The following is a 21,376-nucleotide window of genomic DNA, read 5'->3' on the forward strand; positions in this document are numbered from 1 at the left end:
AGTCTGAGTGGAGATTAGTGCAGAAACTGAGCAATGACTTTTTGTTTTGAGTCCAAGGTGACGTATTTGGGAGAGACCATGACTGTATGTAAATTAGTCTACAATGATAGTGTATTTCAAATGACTCTTTGTACTTGCCCATACTAAAATTAACCTTAGCTTCATTATAAACGATAGCTGACTCAAAAAATAATACCTTTAATGGTGAAACTATTAAGGATGTAGCAACCAAGGAGTGTCACTATCACTATAAAAGGAAAGAGGTAGGAGGAGCCGTCTCAAACAGTGTGTCACAGACAGTCGGGCTGAGGTCGGGCTGGTCGGACTGAAATAATATATCCTTTAGGGAATTAAACTGGGGAAGCATCTTATGACAATGTACCAATAATATCCAGTCCTGCCGAGCATCCGGTAGTCATGCCGCACGCACGCACGCACGCACGCACGCACGCACGCACGCACGCACGCACGCACGCATACAAAAAGATGCGTAACGTCTTAATCAACAGACGAGACATAATCAAAACACACGGAAAGGAATATAACATCTTTAGGATGACCCCATGTGACAGCACGTCTGCAGCACGTGCATTTCATGCCAGGTGAGCCGACGGTGCGTCGGCATACCTGGCTGAGCGACCTAATTGCCATCTATTGTATAATGCCCAGTTAAGCAGAAGTTGGTTATTTAGACATATCCTATATCCTAGACATGCAGTTAGGGTTTTAGGGTAACAGAGGTGCAGCCAAAAAACACTGTTTTTTTTCTATTTGTGACATTACTTTAGTTAATGGAGAGTTGGTTCACAGTCGCCTCTCGTGTCAGGATGCTATCAGCATAACTTACATCCAAGACTCGCCGTAAGCATGGGCTTATATGTTCCGTCACCATAAATGTCTTTTATTTTCTTACTGGTAGCAGTTTGCGGCCCCTTACACTTAACTAATGAACGTGTATATATGCCGAATCACCAAATGACATTAACCGGACATCAGGAGATGGTGCCTGTCCGACCCTGCGTCCATATTGGCATATGGAATTGAATATGTTGTATTCTTTGAGGTTAGGCTTTACGTTCTCAGCTCATGCAGTGTTTTCCGCGACGGACAAATGAGAACGGACGTAGACAATATCTACTCATGGAAACAATTAAGGGAACACGCGAGTACAATGGTTCCCTTGTTTATTTCCAGAGTTCCATCCACAGTGCAATGCATACTTTGTGAAGAAACCTGGAAAATACACGTGTACTTTCATGCGTTCCCTTATTTAATTTGTTTCCATGAGTATATATAAGGACCCACGGCAATATTCATTGAACCTGCAACGAATCAAGAGCCACTGTCATTTCACACATCAGTCAAGACAAATGTCCATGTGAACTCTACCCTCTCTAAAGCAATCTGGACTCCCACGTGAGTACGTCAAGGTGGCACTCTGCCACAGTTATAACAAGAAGAAAAGTCAAGTCACTAGCATCAGGGTCAGCTATGTCTGGCGGTTTCATCAACATTCAGTGCCGAATTATGGCTCTTCAACACCCCGAAAGTATATCATTCTCTTATATACACAATCCACGTTACACAGATGTGAATGAGTGGATACGGTCGACAGGGAAACTAGCACATAATTGAGACGAATAATACAAAAACAAAGAAGACGGTGAGTTCAAACTTCTTCAGTTGGTTACGCAAGACATGACGAAAAGTATACAAGACATAAATGAGGTGAACAGATCCTTCTCCATACTACTTCATACCAAATCAAGGCATCGGCTGCGTAAATTAACTCATACTTTACAATGTCTCCATTACATTTATAGTATATTTTTACATTAACACGTTTGCAACCAGATTAATAAACAGATAGTGACAATCTCAAGGAAACTCAGTTTTGTTGCATCTAAATTAACTTTTGAGTTTTCATTACACGGCAGGGAAAACCTTACAATTTAATCCTTCAGCGGACGATTTTTCCCGGACACCAAACGCGTCAAGCTGGTGTCCCTCAAGGGTCAGCCCTCTGCCCTTTCTTAATGATATTGCCGACGATTTAGACTCCTTGACAAGATTATTTGTTGATGATTCGTCTATTGGTTTATCTCATCATGATAGTCTCTTTCTTGAAGGAGAATTGAATTTAGACTTGGAAAGGCTGCGCGCTTGGGCTAGGCGGTGATTTGCAGCAATCCTGGTAAAACTGAGGCAATTATTTTCTCCCTGCATAAGAATGTTGATGCACTTAAATTCAACTTTAACGGGGTTCGTGTCAAAACACGAATCATAAATATTTGGGTATAACATTTTGTAAATGGTCTGTCCATTTGAAAATATTGTAAAACCAACTTCAAAATGATATCTTCTGTACGTAAACTCAGTTTTTGTTGGTGTTCCAACATGTCCTCGACGAGATACCTTTCATTTCAAAGTTTCAGCGTTTGTATGGTCAAAGTGCCAAGTTCTAGTAGACTAAATATATAGACAATGACTAAGTCACACACTCCTCCAAACTTGATGCTACCTTTCAAAGTACTGGATATTGGTATTGTTTGAATAGGGATTGTGCCATTGCCGTAGTTGCCTGGGGGTAGTTGCTTCAAAGAGGAAGGAAGACACGGGGTAATAAATAACGAGAAACGAATTTTAGTTCTCTTCCATACGTTTTATTAAATCAGGATCAATAGTTGAGAAATATGTCAAGCTGGAAAGAAAACTTGTCCGACTATAAATCCCAAACCCGTACCATAACGTATAGAATTAAGATTTTCATCCCATGACGAACTCTTGAACTGGTGACATTGTCTCTCAAAATTCGGAATAATCATTCGTGACAGAAATAGTACAAAAGCATCGCTGCAATCTGCACTCAGTTCAACTACTACACAGTAGCCGCTGTAAATGTTCCAGCCAGGATCAGGCAAAGCAATGGTCGACAAAATGAGCAGCTACCACTAAAATGGAGTGTCAGTATGACCCCATAATGGGATACTTTTCAATATGATATACACGATCAGAAAATAGATATAGATAGATATAGGTGTAGGATATTTATATAGCGTACATATCCACGCAAAGTGCATGCTCAAGGTGCTGGTATTTTCCCGTCGATCACTGGATGTCAATCTCAACAGCACATCGTATTTCAATCTCAACTCCCTGGGGAGTATACAACTCTTGCTGCCACCAGGGGCACCGAGTTTATTGTGGCTCTCTCATTCTAACGAGGTACCCAGTTGTATGCACGTGTTCATGTGGCCACCATCTGGTCATATACCAACGGATTCGTGGGTTCTTTTACGTGCACAGGGTTGTTTACTCTAAACTAGGAGTTGTGACAACATTGAAAGAGTCTGCACACAAAGTTGACTCCAAGGTTTTTGCACCCGGTCACAGGCGGGCTCGATCCCGAAACCTCAACCTCGCTGGGTCACTAGCCAGTTTTACCAAGCTCGCCCACCATGTCCTCTGTGGGCTTGCCCGCTTGTATGATATAGTAGCTTGAAACGTTCACAACCAGTAAATGTGCAGTAAATGACTCAGTGTGTCTAGCTTGTCAGTATATGCCGGTTGGTAAGTAGTTGACTCTGAAGTATATTGTGCAGATATCTTGTCTTGCCATCATGTCTTCATCCGCCCAATGTTTCAGAAAGTGACGTCATGTTTGGTGTGTGGCCGACCCTCCTCATCCTCATCCTCATGATAATGCTGCTGATGGGACTAGTGACACTGGGTCACGTGGTTACTGCCAGACATCCACGCTGCCATCTGTGTACTCTCATCCCCATCTCCACTGTCTGCGTCGTGGGCATCATCCACGTTTTACATTACGTCGCTCTCCTCACTCTGGCATCAAATGATCCCGATGCGGAAGTGTTGAAGGCAAGGCTACAGTGGGACTACACTTCCATCGACATAGTCGTCCTCGCGTTCCTTTGGAGATTCTGTGCCATGTCGAGCCTGACCACAGTTCAAACAATGAAAGCGTTTGTGTATTTTGTATTGGCAGCTGTGGGAAGGGTCACGATGAAGTCGATATTTCCCCAAAATCAGTTGCTGGGTGTGGTCCTGCAACAACACCACAATGGGTTGTTTAAATACCCGCTAATGAAGACATTCTTGTGTGGCCTGTCCTTGGAGTACTTCCTGTTCTACCTGCCTGCGTTCATCACCATGTGCATGTTCTACTACAAAAGGCCAGCCCAGAACACAAAGAATGGTAAGATGTTGCTGAATTTGCCCAATTTCACAATCCCTGAACCGTATTATTTTCCATTCCACCAAGCCCTTTCTGCCATACTAAAGCAAGCCTACATTTCCTTCATGTTTTCACATATCACTTTGGGTAAAGTCCATTTTTTGTTTCTTGGAATATGGTATATATCCAACACTTATTGATCATTTCATTTGTTATTGGGAGGTTTGAAAGCGATTGATCTTTGGTGAAAACATGTTTAATACCATTCTATTATATAAACCTTTCAGATATCTTCGCTGGGCAGCCTTTAAGTCCCGTTTTTAGTTGACAGTTATATGAAATCAATTTAGAGGTGGTACATGTTGATGCCACTTTAATGCATATAGTAGCTTTAGCTCTTGATGTTAACCTGCTCATATTATTTGCAGCACGATAATTTTTCAAAATATTTCATTATCAGAAGACCCGAGTACTGTTCCTGAAATGAAGTTCCATCAAGATATGTGCAACAATTGTGAGACAATGTCTCCGTTTCTGGACATAATGGCGGCATGCATGGCACTGATCCTGCTGCTGGAACGACCGCTCTACATCCTGTCTTCCTACCTTGTCCATGGCATTCCTACTGACCTGAATACCACGTACTGTCTGTTCCTATGCTATGTCCTTGTGTGCTGGAGGACAACTCTCAGGACCTGCTTAACCTGTACGAACTAACGCCTTGAAAGGGATTAAGGAAGCAAAATAATTTTAGTAACTTCAACGAATGAAATTTTACTTGAACAAAGATGAAGCAGTTTCTCAGAACCACAACCTTAGTATGATTAACATTTATGGTCATATACATGAAACATGTTTGTAATTTTTAATGATCCAGTTTACCTCTGTAAAATCGAGATTTGTCTAACCAAATCATTCCCACTAATAATTTGGGTCTTCTGCAGCTGGTCTCATATTTTCATGGCCGTATATCTTATTGATCAAGGACTCCAAGCCACGCCAAATTGTGTTTTTCATTGATACATGTAGGCATCTGAGTAGCCATTGTGACAACGGTGCTCCAACACGTTTCCTGTCTATGGTCTACAGGTATTATGCTAGACAGGAGTGCTAGGGTGTGGCTGACCAAAATTTGGTTCTTCATGGTCCAAAATGTCCAGCCAGTGGGCATGTATATTAAATGGTACTTCACGTTTTCTCACATGTACATATGGGAGTCTTCCATCAATGTAATAAAGGCCAATTCAATGTCTACAATATTGGCTTAATCACAGTGACATGTAATTGTGATTTGAAATAAAATATATTGTACATATCAAGCTTGATTAACCTTGCAAAATTGAACATTGCTGTTGTGGCATTAAACTGTTTGTCCAAGCCTTTCATCTGACTGAGGAATGCAACATTGTTGTGGCATTAAACTGTTTGTCCAAGCCTTTCATCTGACTGAGGAATGCAACATTGGTGTAACGGCCTTTGATGAGACTCCATTAAACACTTCAATTAAGGTGTCCAGATTAGAACATGGATGCTTTGGTCTGTGACATATTTTAATGGCTACTCTTAAGGTATTGATGATTCTCTAAATGTTAAATCTATGGAGAATCAATTAATTAAAGAAACAGAAAACACACCACACTAAAAGTTCAACAATAGTTCACTACAAACATTACATGCATGAAGTGTTTGTTGGAAACGTCAATTCATTTACCACTACATACCTTGCTCTCCATCCAAACAAAACACAACCAAATCAACATTAGGAAATAATACTTGTTTATTTGCACCTCAGTTATTAGTTACTTAACATCACACTGCATCTGATCCATGATCAACCTTTACCGGTATGTGCATCAATCCAAGTATATATACAGTTGTATATATGTACAATCTAGTCTGTTTCTGGTTTACAGGTGAACAGTGCAACACTGGACTGTATTCTAAGACATAGAACTGTTCACATGTATGGCCAATATGCAACATGGATGTGGCCTGCATAGTTAATCCTGTACACCTGGCTACACAATAGTGTATCCTTCACAAATGCCTGCTAATCCGCATGAATGAAACAAATGCCATTTCACTATACATAGCAATTCAAATGTTTTGGCAATGACTGTCATTTCAACAGGGTGTTAGTTTAACTATGGCCTGAAGACAAATTAGGAATATCATGATGGGTGATATAACAAGCTCTCCTGGATAATTATTGCTGCCACAAAGAGTAGCATGTGCAATTTCTAATTTCACCTGCATATGAAAAGCATAGAAAAATAAATATGCAATTACTTACTGTGAGATCCACAACTTTGAATGTGAGGAAGACAGGCAGAACACTGCAGCCTATTCCCAATCCTTTAATGCTCTTGGAAATGATTTGCTCATACAATTATTATATTATTACTTACATCTCTACTGTTTTATTTCCATCATAAATTTATACTGGTTTCAAAACAAAACATTTAACAAGCAGTCCTTAACATAAACAGTCAACTATCGAGTGTTGTCCAGATGAGAGCACAAATTACTTTTCGTAAGCACAGGATGTTGCAGTGTAATTTGTTAGAAACATAGCATACACTCTCATACAATAACATACACGAATCCTATAGGGGAATATTGTAAACCATGTGAAGAGCAGGCTGTGTGTAAAGAGATCAATGTTGAGTCCATATTGATCAGACTTAAAGGTTCAGTTTTGCTTGCCAGTTGAGGGATCACTTATTTGGACACAATTTCCTGTCTCGCGTCATTTTACCAAGACAACTATATATAGATAATTTTACGTATCCACTTTATATGTCATAAAAGCAACAATAATCCATTTTAAAACTGTACGTTTACAATAAATTTAGTTTGTATAGTTGTCAGTTTCCTTCTAATCGATGCATGTTTTTATATATGTATGTATATATCCCGTGTAACCAACTTGTGAATTTCTTTGTCTGTCTGTCATTTTACCAAGTGTTCTTATGCTGAAGGCAGATCATATTAGCTTGACTAGCTCATGTCCAGATCTGCTGGTTAATGGATTTCAGCTGATCACAACAAGAAACTGGTTCATTCGTTTTGCTCAAAGTACTCATCCTGCATATTAACATGGTTGTGAAACCTAGATCTCTATCTATCTGCAGGTTTTCGTGTTGCAGGTAGTACCTTTTCTTACAATGTTATCAGGACAGTCATGCTTGACAGTTCTAGATCCCAGATAAATAGTGCCATTTGAAGACATGATTCGACAAGGGAAATTTGAAGATCGGGTTTGGTGTGCTTGGTCACACATCTGATCATACTGAACTGAATACATCATGGAAACAGAGGAAGGGGTGGGTGTTACTCAAATTGACATTTCCCAATTAATCAACCTGAACGGAACCATTTCCATCATGCAATAATGATAATAATCTATCTAGCGCCTATCACTCATTACATCAACAACAGCATGGACAAGTCTGCCCCTTAATCTAGGAATGTAGTATATAGCAAAACAAACAACTACAAGAAGAAGTCTGTAACCACATCAACAGACTTGTAACTCCCTTGTTTCACAATGTATTCAACATGCTGTCAGCAAGATGCACATCAAGCAGGTGTTTGTCTCACATAAATTCAGAATGAGAAAAGTAGCATATGAACATTTTGAACATGATGTGTTCCATACATGATCCATGAGCCGCCTCGAAACTGAGCAAATGGGGACCATATATTTGTGTAGGTCAACACTGGTCAGTCTTTGGACTCAACATGCTTTGACTATTGAGTATTACTATATGCTCAAGCATTCAGCTACCTCAGCCTGTACACATTGTCATCAATACATCAAAAATCTGGAAATGTGAACATCAATGTTGCAAACAGTATCATCATCATCATCATCATCATCATCATCATCATCATGATGTATTACTTTATCACAACTATGTCTATTTGTCATGTGTAATGAATCATGACAATCTGTACTCATAACTTACATTTAACATTAATATAACTAAGCACATGGCTTATTTCATGACACATAAAGTTGAAAATATCACACCAGTAGTACATATATTGCACTTACACTTTGGGCAAAATAATCAAACTGTCCCTTCTTGATTGTGTTCCTCACAAAAATACTTTCTGTGTAAGCATCTTGATATCTCAAATAACATTTGTATCTAAAATACGTCCATTGGGTCCATGCTATGTACAATTACATCTGTTGCTTCACCAAATAGCTGTACTGAGCAAATATTAAGTGTTTTCTAACATGCCTTTCAAACTAACAACCACTTTGGTGTTACTGTCATAAATCCACCTTGTGCTTATATCACTTATGTAGAACTCATAGTACAAACTTCTGTATTACAACTTATCATAGACCAGTTTGTTACTGATGTCATTAAGCCTTGATACAGGAGATCTGAAAACAACAGATGCACTGTTGATGCCATAGCAAGAACAAGAAGATCTTTTTAAGTAACATGATAATTTGAACTGACAATCAGCATATAATACATAAATGCTCAATTTGTAAATGCCTTTGTTGTAATTACTGTCTCATGTTCACAATTTCTTTTGAGTGTTGTCTTTCGCCCTAACCATTCAAGACCAATACCATCAATAGTACACACTAATCCTCCACAAAATTCTTTGCTTCCACGTTTCTCTGTTCAGTGGTTTCATATACTGATGTGTACATAACTAGTTTTCATGTGTTCTTTATGAATGCCTTCTGATGACAGGATGCTGTTGTCCATCACATTGTTAACCACCATGTGACATAACCTGCTCCTTCCCCCTTCTACAGGTGTTGCTGAGGGTTGTTCTTCCACCATATCAGTGTTGTAGATAGCTGCAACTGAAGACATGGTGGCTAGGCATAGCAACATATACACACGCTGCTCTGTCAGTAGCAAGTTGTCCAAACTGAATAACACTGAAACCTGTGCCAGAGATATCAACATGTACATCAGATATCAGTTGCATACAGTATGTCATAACAGTTGACCTGGGTCCAGTGACACCAGCCAATGAAAGACGCTCTCCAACACACGTAGGATTGCACACATATTCCTGTCTACTGCCAGCCCATTGACTGAGATCAAGACCTATATATCTTGATGACATCCTTGATCTGCTGCCGACAGATGGGACACAGCCCTCCCTTGTCCTTCCTGACTGCAATTGCACACTCATAACACATACACATGTGTCCACATGTGTACAGGACACAGTTGACCTGCCTTTCATAACATACTGTACATTCACTGGTGTCATCAAACACTGGTTGGTTGTCCCCGTGGCCAGATGTTGGGGATGTTGGCATGGACACTGGGTATGGTGGTGGGGGTGGCACTGCACCGGTTGGGGATGTGGGTGTGGCTTGGGAGGGTACACTAAAGCTGCGCAGCACTGATGGAGGCACTGTGGGTGGGGGAGGGCGTGGTGGTGGGTGGGAGGCAACGTTGGACTGATTGGCTGTGGGGGGTAAAGACACTGTCAGGCCTGGGTAGCTGGATGTTGATCGTGACCGAGGGAGGCGAGGGAGATTCCCTGAAGGATTTGTAGCACCTGAAAATAGAAAAAAAACGTTTATAAATACATCTATAGTATAAAGCTGACATAGATTTTCACCAATGTTTTAGACCCAGTTGTGACAGGATTGGTAAAACTACTGTTTAACAGCCAATCAACTTCAAATTCTGAGTCATGTGACTCTTGCCAAAACTTTGGCAATGTTTGTCACTTCAGCTAGAATTAAACATGTTAAGCAGGATGTTTACAAAACATCATTAACTTTATTTGCCTGAGAGTATGTGCTGACAAAATTGTTAAAATGGAAAGAAGCATGCAAATCCATTCATACCTTTTAAACACAACCTTATAAAATATTCGTCCCAATCATATCAAATAAATTCTATTATTGAACCAACATGTGTCAGCTTAGTATAACAAAGTGTCTATACACATCGGACATTGACCTGAATTGACATAAATGCTACAAATGAAATATTGGAGTCAGTTAGTGTAGTTTTAAACTGCTCTCAGCAATATTCCAGCTATATGGTGGTGGTCTGTAGAAAATCGTGTCTGGATAGACAATCTGGTGATCAATAGCATGAGCATCGATCTACTCAATCTTTATATGATGTGTCAACCTAGCCAGTAAGCCTGATCACCCAATCCCGTTGGTCACCTCGTACAAGCATGGGTTACTGAACAAATTTCTAACCCGGATGTTCAAAGGTTCAAATATTGTAATGTCAGTGTATCAGATTACCCTTATCACAGAGTCACTGGGTCCAGACTGGGATTCAAGTCTGTAATTAGCAAACAGACCTCAAACTGTATGCAAGAATCAGTTCCAGAAGCACACAGGAATCAACACATTACTATGTATTACCTTCTGTCAGCAGAACCACATGTTTACCTAAGCATCTTACCTCTTGGGTATCAGAATAAAAAGATTGATAGGTGAAAACAATACCTTGATGGCATACATTATAAGGGGGCAGTAGTAAAAACAAATATGATGACTTTGTACCGTAGGTTTGATTTCTCAGTATACCATATACCTGAATGGGATGTTACCAATCTAAATGAAGAGGAAGCAGGCAAACTTTCTAAATAACAACTACTTATATTATATCTCATGGACACTGAGGCTTACAATGTAAATCAGTGGATTGTCTGGACAAGACTAAATTGTTTATGGCATCACTACATGCCTGTAATATTTCTGAGTGTAGCAGTGAAAAAGCACCAGAACAAACAATTATTGTGATAGTATGACCTACCTAGCAACTTAATTTTCTGTACATTGCCATAAACATCAAAGAAAGCCCACAGAGGAAGTGTACGGTCTACATGCATCAAGGTGGCAATCTTGTGGTTGTTCCTGGAGTAACGCACCTCACCTGCAATTAAATATAGAAATTTAGCACTCATCTTGTTCATAAGTTTTGAATCAAGTACACTGCACAACCCTTGATCTATTCATCCTAATGATCACCTTCCAACAGCACCGTGTTTAACTTAGAGAGTCTGACAAGCCCACTTTTCCAGGCATTTCCCCACTCAGGTACTCCTCCTCCCCTAACCTTTGCTTCATGATAACAAAAACACATTATTTGGAAATATGTTTTTGTTGTCAACAGATGATTCCAGTGTCAGATACTAACACATCATTCATGAAATAATGCATATTCGTTTCTCATCGTAGGAGACACCTTCAAAACATTATGGAGATCTATTTTCATCTGTCAGCCCACACAAACATATCTTTCATACATTTGGTTCACACATTCATGCCGTTATGGAGGACTGAGTCTACAACCATTGTTTTGGTCTGGCAACCTCAGCTGACAGCAGATCATATCAATACACTAAAATCTACCAAAAAAGATGCTAAGCACCGAGTTTGGGACATCTGAGTGCACTGTCATAGTTAAATAATGCCTATACCAGCCAGTGCTCACATGCAATGTACCTCTTGTGTAAAAAGTTTACGGTAGGCTGTCAATATACTGACAAAATTTGATGTGTATATTACCTTTTAGTAGGGTTTGAGAAACCATGTCTCACAGAAACTAGATTCAACTTCTTAATTATGAGGAACACATTCTTTGGTATATGTTACTGTTTTTTAAGGTGTATACATTCTAGGATACAGACATCATATATATGTACTCCTAAGAACAACAAAGGTAATAAAGATAACACAGTTGAAAACAATACCCTGGTGAGCTCCGCATTATATAGACACTGACACTGATAGTCTTTCCCCTTAACAAGTAAGAAGGTAAAACTTGTTCCATAATGAAGCCAGCATTGCTTCAGTTCAATCACAGTGGTCTGTCGATATAGTCCAACAAACATGGGCTAACAGCAACCACGTGCTTGATATAACACACAATGTTATGAAAGCCCTTATCCTCAATGTACAACATAATATACAGGGTTCCAGAACATATTCTATCCTAAACACACAAAGGGCAGTATGAAGAAATATTCGACAACACAAGAAGGTGACATTAACTGTGGAGGCAATGCTCATGTACTTTACCATCACGTAAACCTATGTTACCTATAGACAGTTTTATGCACTCGCATAAAACAGACCTACAGGAACATGCCAGAATTATTCAGTGAAAGATAACTGGATTCAATCTGGATAAATACCCTGGACATATTTCAAGCCCATTTAAATTAAGTGTCCAATCAAATTAACTGTATGTAGATGACAAAGAAAACAACCAAGAGGTGGAAACAGCAGAACCTTACTGGGCTTGCTGTGTACTATCTGGTAGCTTGGCTACAATACTGCCGGGACAGGGTTAATGGTCCGCAGACTAGTACCCCAAATACACAATCCCATACACATTGAAAAGAAGAAAATTATACTGAATGTGCAATGACTCCGGTTCATGTTATGGTAACATATAACTTACATTCCACTCACAGTCATATTTCAAGCAAGGAAAACATCTTTATTGAGCTTCAGATTCAGAAAAATGCTACATGTGGGCTGTCTGTAAATAATCAAGTCTGAACAAGATACTCAAGTGATAAACATCCTGATTTTCAATATATTCAGTTGGGATATGATGACGTGTGAACCAAGTCAGAGAGTTTAACCATACCTGGCTGCATAGAGTTAATCTACTATCACTATTTAAGAATAAAAATTGTATTTGATGACGTTTATCAACTGATGACGACCAATGCCTCACCTGAACAAATTCAATTGCAAAATACTGACTTTTGTAACTTTCTACTTGATTGACAATATCCTTCATTGGGAAATGAGTGATGGCTTGCCTGATAGCGTTCAAGGATACAAGATCAAGAAATTTATTTGCCTTGTTTGCCAAGTCAAAGGAAGCTCAGTTACCAACCCTTAGATCTCCCTCTCATATCTGGGAACCCCCCAAATATTCTCTAAGATTCAGACGTGTGTTTTCTTTATTTCCTTTTTTAATGCCGCACTCACCCATATTCCAGCAATATGGCGACAGATTGTAAGTAACTGAGTCTGGACCAGACATGAGAGTGATCACAAAAACAGATTGATTGTGAAAAATCTATGGAACAGGCTTTTTATCTCTTATGTGAGGAAATCCATGGAACTGACTCATTATCTCTTATATGATGAGTTTGGTATCAAGTAAATTTGATTCATCTACAAAATCATGACAAAGCTGTCCTTCATATCAACAGCATGTGACTCTTGTATAAGAAGTGCTATAACAGCATTCAATGAAGAAACTGTTCTCCTGTTTGGAAACATGGTGGAGTTTATTACTGTATCAGTTTGATTCTATTTTTGAAATCGGAGGGATGGCAGAAGAAAAGGTAATATTTGTAAAAGAATGGGGGATCTGAATAGATGAAGCTGACGTAAACTTGGTGGAAATCAGGGAATCAGCAGAATATTCCCTGAAACTGTTTGAATTGTTTGAGTTGATCGTGAGGCTGTGCTAGATGTCTCAAGAACAAAGCTGTGGCATGAGCTTGACCTTGCAGACATGATGTTATCAATCAACCAAGCTTCAGCTACATCCTCCCTAGAAGAAGCAAGTCAGGATAGTTACTAATTCAGAAGTTGCTAGCATTGGACAGCTTGAAATATGGTTTCCTTCTTGGGCTGCAGTTTAAGACACAAATTGGAGTAATTAATGTTTTTAGGTATTTCCTACCAGCTACCCCTTTGGTGACTTTATACACAACATTTAAGGAACTGAAAGCTGAACCTTACATGCATCCTAGCACACAGTAGTAGTGAAGATAAGAAAATACATGTTTGTGAGGAAGGACTGAATGTTAACATTTCAGTCAGCAAAATATTTAAGCTCTATCACTGTGCAAAACTGTGGTTTATTGCATGACAACCATCTATCTCATTCAAGACATGTCCACTAGAACCAGTTTCTGACATAGACCAGCTACTGAGAATCTTTACTCAAATACCCATGCAGGTGGGAGTATGAACATGATGAAGCTTATCTATACCTGCATTCAGTCCATGCATGTGTAACTACTACAATTCTAACCTACAAGTGTATAAATACAGACTGGAATGTAGTCCTTCATAGAAACAATTTATTCTCAATGTTTGCATAATCTTGAAATCTTGCTGTACACTAAAATCAGAGAGAGAGACAAGAGGGGGAGCAAAGAGTTGAAGAAAGAACAAAGAAAACATGTATAAACTGCTAAATAGTCAGACCATTTTCTCATAAAGCTTTCATCAACTTCACTGGATATATACTTTTAAACATTATAATGAAGCTTTATAATTTTCCGGAAATGGTTCAAATTAACTGTTTAAGCATGCATTTACACTTGCAGATGTATTTTTTAATGACAGTGCATTGGTTGTTTACTAAACTCACTGATTTAGAGGCTTGTGATAGACCTATGTTGAATGCAGTGAGTGGGGGTCACACAGTACTCTATTGTACACACAGCCAGTGGTGGTCCTGTCCAGCAGACTGAACCAGTCCATCACTGGATGATGGTTGGGCGCATCAGTTGACACTGTAGCATGATGTAAGTGAACAGTGCTCAGTTGGTTATACAGATTGATGTGGTTGCCATGGTTACTGGCACATTCCATATTGCAAGCCAGTCTGCCTCTCCCTCCCTTCATAACTACCCATGCTGAATGTCAGAGCTGGTGTAGCAACTTGCAGTTTATAAATAAATACAACCTGGTAACAGGCACCACACCAAGGATGTTCCAGCCATCCCTATCTCTCGGTGGAGTAGCATTACAAACAGTTCCTGAATAAACAAACACGCACATCAGGACCTGATGCCTTCATCAACCTTTCATAGCAAATATACATGTCAGCACAAATCTTGAATTATATGCATGTATACAGGTATATATAGCACAGTATAGTGTGAGGATAAAGAACTGAGTCCCTTTACAAAGAAAAACCATATCTAGGAAGGTGATTTAACTTGTGATACAAGGAATGCTGCTCAGAATAAAAGGAGATTTGTTGGAAGGAGAAAAATGTTATGGAATGCTACTGAAAGGCATTATCCATGTGGTGCTACTAATGGCAGCATGAGCTGCATGCACCTCTGACATTCTCTGTCTGCACACAGCCTGCACCTGAAGCCTCCATCATGGAGTAAGTGTGCAGGGGATTTAGCTTACCTCGGTAAGACTGGTGGAACACTTCATACTCAGAGTCAGAATCTGCACGCCGCTCTGTGTTATTGTCATAAGTTTCATTGTGACTGTCAATGTTCGTTCCACAGGATGCAGATCCAAAGTGATTATCAACATCAGTACCACATCTAGCTGGCTCCAGGTAATGCTCCATCTTACTACTACACAAACTTGGCTCCATGCTGCCACCCCACATAGCTGACTCCAGTAGACGCTCAAAGTTGCTATCACATATTGGTGACTCTAAATGGTGCTCTGTCTTACTACTGCACATTTGTGACTCTATGTTACCACTGCACCGAGCTGACTCCATGTAACGCTTGATGTTACTACCACTTATTGGTGATTCCCTGTGACGTTCAATGTTACCACTACACATTGGAGCTTCTATGTTGTGATCTATGTTGCCACTTTCCCTTGTACACTCCATGTGGCGTTGTGTCTTACCACAAGCCATCAGTGAGTCAATGTCAGCCTTCCTACAACAGACTGGTGAGTCCATGTGTGGCTCACTTTTACAAGGGTAAACCACAGATTCAACACGATGTTCAACACTAGAACCACCAAGAGGAGAATCCAGATATTTTTCCATGTTACCACAAGAAACTGCAGATTCACGATGACATTCCATACTGGCACTACGTATTGGTGGTCCCCGGTGGCGCTCAATGTTACCACCACATAATGTTGACTCCAGGTGGCGCTCTTTGTTACCACAAGAAACTGCAGATTCAAGATGGCATTCCATGCTGGCACTACGTATTGGTGGTCCCCGATGACGCTCAATGTTACCACTACATATTGCTGACTCCATGTGGCGCTCAAAGTTTCCACTGGTCCTTGCTGACTCAATATGGCGCTGAATGTTTCCACAGACCATGGGGGACTCCATGTGGAGGTCTACATTACCACCACACATTACTGGTGACTCTAGAGGATGTTCTATGGTCCCTCCACACATCGGAGACTCCATGAGATGTTCAATGTTGGCACTACACAGAGCTGACTCAATGTGTCGCTGGATGTTTCCACCACTTATTGCTGAAGATTCTACATGGCACTGAATGTTGCTTCCACGGATTGCAGCTTCTATATGGCGCTCTATGTTGGCACCACACAGTGTAGTGGTCACATGGTGATCCATGCTGCTATCATATCTAACAGCCTCAACACGACCATCTTCTTTGTTGTCACACATGATGAGACAAGAAGAACATCACACCCACTAGCACATCATCACAGCCATCACTGCTACTCAAACATGTTAGAACTCCTCTTTCAAACCTCTGCTTTGTACTTCTGACATGAAGGGCTAGGTAGATCTGGGTACACAGCTTCCAAAATAGCACAAGATTGAAATAACCTACAAAGGGCAGAGTGAGCGAGCGAGCGAGAGAGGCTACACTGACTGCCGATCTCCAACACTGACTGTCTTATCACCTGGCTCCCCCTACAGGCAAGAAGGCTACTTATCATACACACATTTCCTGTCATTACAATCCCATTTAGTTCTGCTTTCTGAAAATGATAGAACTCACTTTTTTATCATTGCTATTCCTGAGTGTGTAAACTACAAAGCACCTTTAAGTACATGGCCTAGTGAGGAATCTAATCTAGTACCAAGGACCCAGCTGAAATAAGCATGAAAAAACCATGGTATACCATGGTATACCATGGTAGACCATGGTTCACAGACCATGGTTTCCATGGTCTAGCACGGCTTACCACATCCGGTAAATGGCACCACAGTTTACCATGGTAAAATAAGACCATGGTCTACCATGGTCAACCATGGCAGAATTAGACCATGGTAAGCCATGGTCTACCATGGTAGCAAGACCATGGTGGCGGTAAATGGCACCACAGTTTACCATGGTAAAATAAAACCGTGGTCTACCATGGTAAAAAGTGACTATGGTGTACCATGGTAAACCATGGTAAAAGAAAAACCATGGCATACCATGGTCTACCATGGTAAACCAGAATAAAATAAGACCATGGTGGACCATGGTCATCCATGGCAAAAATAGACCATGGTTAACCATGGTCTACCATGGTAACAAAACATCATGGTGGTAGTAAATGGCACCACAGTTTACCATGGTTAAGTAAAACCATGGTCTACCATTGCAGAAAGAGACCATGGTGTACCATGGTTTGCCATGGTAAAAGGAGACCATGGTTTACCATTTATTACTACTGAAAAAAATGAGACCATAGTAAGTACAGCATGTTCGTTAGATTGCACAACAGTTTACCATCAGAATAACCTTTGGTTATTGAGACCATTTTGAAAACCAACCATATCACACCACAACCTACATAGAAAATTGATATAGCACAAACACCATGGCATAGAAATCAATTAGAATATCAAATATTAAAGAATTAACATAAAAAAGACCCATGCACTGAAAACAAACTGTTTACATTACGAAGACAAAGTTTATTATGAACATTGCCTCAGATTTAAATGAAAGACAATTTGACGATAGCTGTTGGAAAGCTCACAGGGATTGTGGGATATCCTGTGCAGCTAGAATTATAAATCCAGTTACACTGCTGAGGAAAAATGGTATGTGGACATGTTCATCTTTTTTCAGAAGACATTATTATTTATTATTTTAAAACAGAAATGGGATGTCCTTCAGTCTGTATCCAGGAAAATGAACTCTTTCGGGACAACATTTCATGCAGTAATATACAATTTCAGAAATCCCATTAGACTATATGATTTAAAAGTAGACACAACGAGAGTCACGACCAACACAGAATTTACAGGAGTGCCCCAAATCATCTACCTGGAAGTTGTACAGGGGGCATCACAATTTCTCTCAGAGGAGACAGGATTATACACACATGTTGGAAGAACCTTCACGAAGAGCTGTGGGGACATCACAGAAGATACCCACATTGCTTCAGGGATAGTGCGTGAGTGAGTGACTGACTGAGTTTAGTTTTGCTCCACTTTTAGCAATGCTCCAGCAATAGCACGGCGACAGACACCAGAAAGGGGCTACACACACTGTACCCAGGAGAGGAATCGAATCTAAGTCTTCAGTTTGAAGAGCAAATGGCTCTGGAATATAACTTAATCTTCAATGTTTCAACATTAGTACCATTTCTTCAGAACTGTCCAGTGGAAATCTGAAAAACACACAAACAACATTTAATAACAGTGTTTCCCCATTTCAAAGGTTCTTAAGCAAATATTGAAATTGTGTTGTTTAATTGTATATTTATAACTGCTGAAAAAATGTTAAGTATTTTCCCATACTTTGGATATTTTTTCACCTGAGTATTATACTAAATCATGTTATTTAAAAACATTTCTATACATTAATGACTTTGAATCACTTTCTTTTAATGTGAAGAGTGTATATCAGTAGCAAAACATGCAATAGAAGTCAAAACACCAAACTGGCTTCCAAATCACTTGTCTACATTCATTACCAAATACAATATTCTGAAATGATGCATAAAATTTCATAATACTTATAATAATCAGCACTATCATAATATTGATAAAAACGTATCTCAAAGTATTTGAACCTATTTCCACGTTAAATGAATGGCAAAATGTACTGACACATTCAGTATTGGTTTACAAACAGCAGTTATTACAAAGCTGAATACAAATATATACGATAGAAAGAAAATGGAATGTCCATAAACGTGCCTATAGCAATTACCTCCCTTTTATGATCATTTGAGTGTATTTTATTGTGTGTGTAATCTGAGAACAAACGGAATCTTTCAGGCTGACCTTACAGGCACCGTGAACTTTGACACCTTGTGCTACACAATTTTTTAAGTCATAACGGTTTTTAAAGTACCGTTAGATACTGATAGTGTCTTAACATAAATGAACGGAACATATTACATAAAACCTCAAATTAACGTTCATCACACATTATTCCTTCCGTTTGAGAGATATTCACTGAGAATGTACGACATAAACACTTCATACATTGCTATATATACATATGGAAATTAATTAAGCAACACCAAATTCAAAGACACATAAAAACTTAACAAAGTTTAACGAAGTAATTTTGATGATTGATTATTCAATTTTGATGTATTGACATACAGCATGAGCTTTTCATGGGTTGATATGACGCGCGTGAAGCTTGCACAGCGCACGTGCATTGCTTTAACCTCAACTTTCGAAAAATGCACTTTTTCCCTGGGGTGTTTACAAGCGCAGGTTGTCGATTGCATTCGGTTTTTCATTCATTTCAATGTCATGGCACGTAGGAAATTATCAGAGGCCACTCGTTGGCAAATAATCGGCATGAGGAATGCTGGTATGTCTCTAAGACAAATCGGGACTCAAATCGGACGACATCATTCCATAATTTCAAAACTTTTGAAAAAATACCGGGCCACTAATGAAGTTAAAGACCTGCCTAGACCAGGAAGACCCAGGAAGACCACAGTCCGGGAGGACAGAGCTTTACTGAGACTTGTACGGCGCAGGTCCTTCGACTCGAGCTCTCGGTTGAGACAGGAGTGGCTTCCAGGGAGACCCATCTCGAACAGGACTGTTCGGAATCGTCTGAAAGCTGCAGGATACCGGGCAAGGAGGCCAATCAAGCGACCCAGACTGTCTCCAGCCCATAAGGCAGCCCGACTGGCCTGGTGTAATGACCGTTTGCACTGGAACATTGCCTCTTGGAGGAAGGTCCATTTCTCAGATGAGAGCCGGTTCTTGCTGCACATGGTGGACGGTCGTACTCGGGTCTGGAGGCAGAGGAACACAGCAATGGCTCCACGGAACATCCAGGAGACTGTGGCCTTTGGGGGAGGTTCCGTTATGGTATGGGGGTGCATTTCCATGAACTGCAAGTTGGATATCATTACCATCCGTGGCAACCTTAACGGTGTTCCTTACCAACAGGAGGTTCTTGACAGGGCTGTGGTACCTCATTTTGAGAACCATCCTCTGGCAACGAGACCCATATTTATGGACGACAATGCTAGACCTCACAGGGCGCATGCTGTAAATGATTTTTTGCGGCAAAATGCAATTGACAGAATTCCATGGCCTGCCATGAGCCCTGACCTCAACCCCATTGAACATTTGTGGGACTTTATTGGCCGTCGTGTGAGGCAGAGAGACCCACCAGTCCATAATCTCAACGAATTGACGGCTGCCCTGCATGAGGAGTGGAACAGGATCCCCCAGAATCAGATCCGGAGACTCATCCAAGGAATGAGGAGGCGTCTGGAATCGGTGGTGCGTGCGCAGGGAGGACACACTAGATATTGATGAAAGTCGGTGTGCAGACTCTCAGATGACTGTTCTTTCTTTCCATGTGACATTTGTGTTAATACACCTGACAACAACGTCTGTGGATGAATAGTAAATTGTGTCCATTTTTTCATGAATTTAAGACAGTTTTAAGAATTTGGATTTCGTTGCAATAAAGCAAAGTCTTGATACTTTTTCCCTTTAAGTTGTTTGTCAGAGATCGTCTGTTGAATAAAAAAGTGTCAAACTATATCAACCCGGCATATTTTGATTGTCAGAACACTTCAAAGTTGCTCCAATAGAAAAAATTGGGGTGTTGCTTGATTAATTTCCAGGTGTATATGTTATTGTTACATTGTCTTACGTCATTCTAATCAAAGAGTGATGCTTACCCCTTTACCTATGTTCGTATGCGAACCTTAAGGTACTCAAAACAATTTAAATATCGGGGCACTCAAAACGATTTCAATATTGCTGTTGTTTACTTACCGCTCGTGCTCATCTCCATTGGAAATCAACCTGAGACGTATCCATCGGCATAAATCTAGTCTATTCCTTCTTCACATATCCAACATTGGATTATCCTCCAAATCCGTGAATCGCTAATACGTTAGGTTATTCTTCGCTTAGATCGTTGTCTGTTGGCAAAAGTTGTGTTTGGCGCCTCTCGCTCGCTTTGCGCGCTCACACAGGTCTACGTGACACATAGCACTAGCAGCAATGGCATCGTGCCGCGAAGAGATCGTCCCCATTCGGC

General features: G+C 40.1%; 3 protein-coding genes across 4 annotated transcripts in view; 1 reads left to right on the forward strand and 2 right to left on the reverse strand.

Moving 5' to 3' along the window:
* Positions 1 to 3,657: 3,657 nt before the first annotated feature.
* LOC137264972 (uncharacterized) lies at positions 3,658 to 4,912 on the forward strand. Its single transcript, XM_067800314.1, has 2 exons — positions 3,658 to 4,216; positions 4,656 to 4,912. The coding sequence occupies exons 1-2, from the start codon at positions 3,658 to 3,660 to the stop codon at positions 4,910 to 4,912; spliced, it is 816 nt and encodes a 271-aa protein (XP_067656415.1).
* A 1,042-nt stretch (positions 4,913 to 5,954) lies between these two features.
* The window catches only part of LOC137265398 (protein neuralized-like), a 56,739-nt gene continuing 41,317 nt past the window's right edge, over positions 5,955 to 21,376 (reverse strand). For both annotated transcript variants that reach the window (XM_067800798.1, XM_067800797.1), the window contains exons 4-5: positions 10,975 to 11,094; positions 5,955 to 9,748 (exon numbers count right to left, since the gene is read on the reverse strand). In XM_067800798.1, the coding sequence (XP_067656899.1) occupies positions 9,279 to 9,748; positions 10,975 to 11,094 (590 nt within the window). In that variant the 3' untranslated portion in view covers positions 5,955 to 9,278. The remainder of the gene's footprint in view (positions 9,749 to 10,974; positions 11,095 to 21,376) is intronic.
* Positions 15,244 to 16,560, reverse strand: LOC137266129 (uncharacterized). The gene has a single exon (XM_067801624.1). The coding sequence runs from the start codon at positions 16,558 to 16,560 to the stop codon at positions 15,244 to 15,246; it is 1,317 nt and encodes a 438-aa protein (XP_067657725.1).

This window comes from Haliotis asinina, chromosome 15, assembly GCF_037392515.1.
Source record: "Haliotis asinina isolate JCU_RB_2024 chromosome 15, JCU_Hal_asi_v2, whole genome shotgun sequence".
NCBI classification, from domain to species: domain Eukaryota; kingdom Metazoa; phylum Mollusca; class Gastropoda; order Lepetellida; family Haliotidae; genus Haliotis; species Haliotis asinina.

Coding starts and splice junctions, on each gene's coding strand:
- LOC137264972 (XM_067800314.1), top strand. CDS start 3,658: ATGTTTGGTGTGTGGCCGACCCTCCTCATCCTCATCCTCATGATAATG. Junction 4,217..4,655: donor AGCCCAGAACACAAAGAATG/GTAAGATGTTGC, acceptor TTTCATTATCAG/AAGACCCGAGTACTGTTCCT.
- LOC137266129 (XM_067801624.1), bottom strand. CDS start 16,560: ATGTGTGACAACAAAGAAGATGGTCGTGTTGAGGCTGTTAGATATGAT.